The sequence below is a fragment of the Habropoda laboriosa genome, unplaced genomic scaffold (assembly GCF_001263275.1).
Source record: "Habropoda laboriosa isolate 0110345459 unplaced genomic scaffold, ASM126327v1 scaffold204, whole genome shotgun sequence".
Taxonomy (NCBI): Eukaryota; Metazoa; Arthropoda; class Insecta; order Hymenoptera; family Apidae; genus Habropoda; species Habropoda laboriosa.
This window is the reverse complement of record NW_017100385.1, coordinates 727468-731181: the sequence shown is the minus strand read 5'-3', so window position 1 is coordinate 731181 and position 3714 is coordinate 727468. Positions and strand designations below refer to the sequence as shown.

Below are 3714 nucleotides of genomic sequence, written 5' to 3'. Positions count from 1 at the left end.
CTTATTTTAAAAAATTTTTATATACCTTTTTATCAAATAACAAGTCTAAATTAGCCAATGAAGCAAGACTATGTGATGCATTAACATTCGAGGGTAATGAACCACCTTCCCTTTGCCTAGCAGACACACTGGGTCCTGTATATTTTTTATTCTTTCTTCTATTTCCTCCGTAAGTATGGCTAGATCCAGAAGTTAGATAAGCAAAACTACTATCAAATTCTGAAGCAATAGGTTGTGCCAAATTTTGTAGTGATCCTCCGTGTGTCAACCTTTCAGATACAGAGTCTCTTTTATGCCTTCTACGATTTGATCCAGGTAAGCAACGTGAATTTGTTACTATTCTACGACCTTCTTCAGTTTCATCAGCTTCTGCTTCTTGCAGTAGTTCCTAAAATGGATACCATTAAATTATTGTTTCAATACAAGAAACAAAAAAACTAGTATACTTACTTTAAAAAGACTTGATTTTCCTTCACGATCTTTGGGACACTTGTAAGTTATAGCTTCATCCAACAGTGCACGTAATTCACCCTCATTTAATGTAGACAAAGTAGCTGGTTCTTCCTAAAAGTTATAATGAAAAAAAGTTTACAAATTTGTCACATTTCCTTGAAGAAAAAAAAAATGAATAATGTACTAAATACAATTGTAAGTTTTTATATTTTAAAAAGACATAAAGTTGCAAATTAAAACTTACTGACATTAAATAAGAACTATTATGTAAGCTATTATGAATTGACAATATCAAATATATTTTTGTATACAATAAAAGAAAAATATTTGTTTTGAAAATATATGCATTAATCAAAGAATATTATTATAAAAACACATGTTATAGAACTTAAACTACGTAATATGTTTGTGAACACTTTGTTTTTAACCTATACAAGGTTTAGGAACATGTTTGGCAATGTAGATTCAAATATGGAAAGTATGCCAAGAAACCAATCTAAACTTTAGGTGTAAGACATAAATGGGAATACATTCAAAGATGTATTAAGAAACTAAAGGATATTCAGGACATCTATGACTTGTTCAAATTATTGTATTGCAGTCTTCGTTACTTTTGTGTTATCTTATTGTTTATCTTTTAAGAGAAATTATTCACTATAATTACAGTATAAAAACATACAATTTTTCAATAAATTATTTTGTACCTAATCATTCATACTAGTAATGCTACTTGTCCTTAAAAATCTTTATACTTTTATTATTACTATTATTAGTAGTAGTAATTGTTATTATTAATAGTAATATAATACAAATAAATAATTTATAAAGAGCAAGTTTTGTTTCATGATAATTACACCATTATGTGTTATATTCAACACCATAATATAAACTAGACCACAAGGTAGATAAAGATGGTTATAGATAGATTCAGAGAGTGAATTTAAGGTTTCACTTATTGGATTTTATGACGAAATATACAGACCACATAGAAAAAAGTATATTGGTATAAATGATGTACACTAATGTCATAATTAATGCTGTGTGTGTGTCGCGTGTGCGTGCGCGCGTGCGTGCACAAGTGCACATATTATTTTTATCATGTTAATTATATACACTTTATTTCTTGTGAACTGAAAGATATTTAATTTATTAATTTATATTTAACCATTAAAATCTAGGATATTTGTATCAGTAAGATCAGTTTGCGTATTTTTCATTATATCACTGTTTTTACAATGCTAACCAATCTATGCAAATAGCTTGTACCATTATTGTACTAAAATGTACATAACTGTTTACATAACAGCAAAAAAATTATAACTCTACACAGACTTTTATTTGATCTACTTACAAAATACTGCATGAATATGATCAGAAAATGGATATTTTTCACCTGTAGACTATAAACAAAGTAGAAAATATTGCAAGAAATCGTGCATGATGTGATATTTATTTTCGTGGTAATTCGACTAACATTGCCTTGCGGTAACCTGACTAGCTTCATTCAAAGCAAAATATCTTATCAGAATGGCTGCCCACGTTAAAAAAGAAAAAAAATAATTGAATACTACAGTCTTTCTTTTTCATTTGAGACAGTATACAAATATTGTCGGAAAACAAAGCGTTTAGTAACAAACTTTTTTATTGAAGGCTACGTAGAAAAAGTTGAAAACGATTACGATTGCTCCCAGAATACGTCGGTTTTGCAGAGATAACAAAATCTTTCCGAACTTATTGACCGTGAATCGTGGTACATACAATGAAATATTTCATACATTTTCGTAGCTAGGTTAATAATAAACTCTCTTATCATTCGTTCGGCAAAAAAAAAAAAAATTATCATTCGTTTCGCAGTGTTGAGTAACATGCCTCGGAAAAGGTAGAAAAAAATGTGGGTTTGTGTACGAACACAATACAAACCAATCGTCTTTGAAGATTCGGAAAGCACTGTTAATGAATACTCATAAGTCCTTGAAAATACGAAAAGGATAGCCAATAGCAAGTTTACCTTCGCTCGCAAATTAAAATAGGACACACACCAGAAATGAATTTGGGCTTGTCCAGAGATCGATAGGGGGTCGCGATTAGCTAATTGAGACACGAGATACCGGGGTGACTTACAGACGAAGGAAAAATCTGCTGGGCAGTGCCGGCACGGAATTTATATTTTTAGAGGGCACCTGGGTCGGCTGCAGTCGTCTCTGCTCCGTCGAACTGCAGTCCCACAGTATAGCACCGTTACGCAGAGATTTTGCGCATTCGAGTACACGATAAATGTGGTCGACGATATGCTATCACTGTTCACAAGAAATAATATCGGCAGTATCAAAAATACGCTGCCGATTTAAATGCTATTGTGACGAGCGGGCGCGGCGCGCTCTTCTCACCATGGCCGCCGCCATTACACTGAGAATACGGCCATTCCAGGATCGTAATAAGTGAGGGCCCCTTGATGCCCGTATTCGTTATCCTTTGTCAATCTATATTATCGCATTGTGTAGTGTGTTTGAATAAGTTGCACGAACTTATATGAAAATTTGTTCATTAATTACAGTTCATTTATGTGCATGTTCGGTTTAATTTTTCAAGTCATATTTATTCATTTCGTACTGAAAATTTAAAATATGGAATTGCACAGAAACTGTTGTTCTCCTTTGTCAAATTTAATGCAACTCTTTTTATAATTGTGTAACACAAATATGTAAGAAGTGAAAATATTATAAGGTTTAATCATGTGACAGCATCAGCACTACTTGTGCAAAGTTATTCATATGTAAATAGCAATACAATAATGATTTTTATTATTACATTTTGTATGCTACTCTCTTGTGACGGGATATAAAATATAATTATTCATATTTATTCATATCATAATATTAAACTATAATAAATGAATTACAAGTAAATATTGTAAAATTAAAATTTTTATAGAAAACTTTTTTGTTACAAAGTTTTTAAATAAATCATATGCAAGTAATCTGTATTTGAAATGATATTTAATACATACTGAACTACATTTAATGTATTTAACTAATTTTTATTGAAAACTTAAAAATAAATACAATTTAAAAATTATAAGCTTTAACTATATATCTTGATAGATATTTGCTATTTTAAACAACACATAATACAGCAGACATTTCATTCAAATTTTTGTAGTATAAATAATAACATGATTAAAATATTAATTGTATTAACCATTTTATATACTCTATTAACATGTCCACAGTCCCATACCCATATATGGGTCAGCATACTCCC

At 30.4% G+C, this 3714-nt stretch overlaps 1 protein-coding gene across 5 annotated transcripts in view; it reads right to left on the bottom strand.

The window, feature by feature from the left end:
- LOC108575078 (probable serine/threonine-protein kinase DDB_G0267686) overlaps positions 1–3714 on the bottom strand; it is a 19779-nt gene that overhangs the window by 14784 nt on the left and 1281 nt on the right. For all 5 annotated transcript variants that reach the window (XM_017937789.1, XM_017937788.1, XM_017937787.1 and 2 more), the window contains exons 2-3: positions 451–564; positions 26–388 (exon numbers count right to left, since the gene is read on the bottom strand). In XM_017937789.1, the coding sequence (XP_017793278.1) occupies positions 26–388; positions 451–564 (477 nt within the window). The remainder of the gene's footprint in view (positions 1–25; positions 389–450; positions 565–3714) is intronic.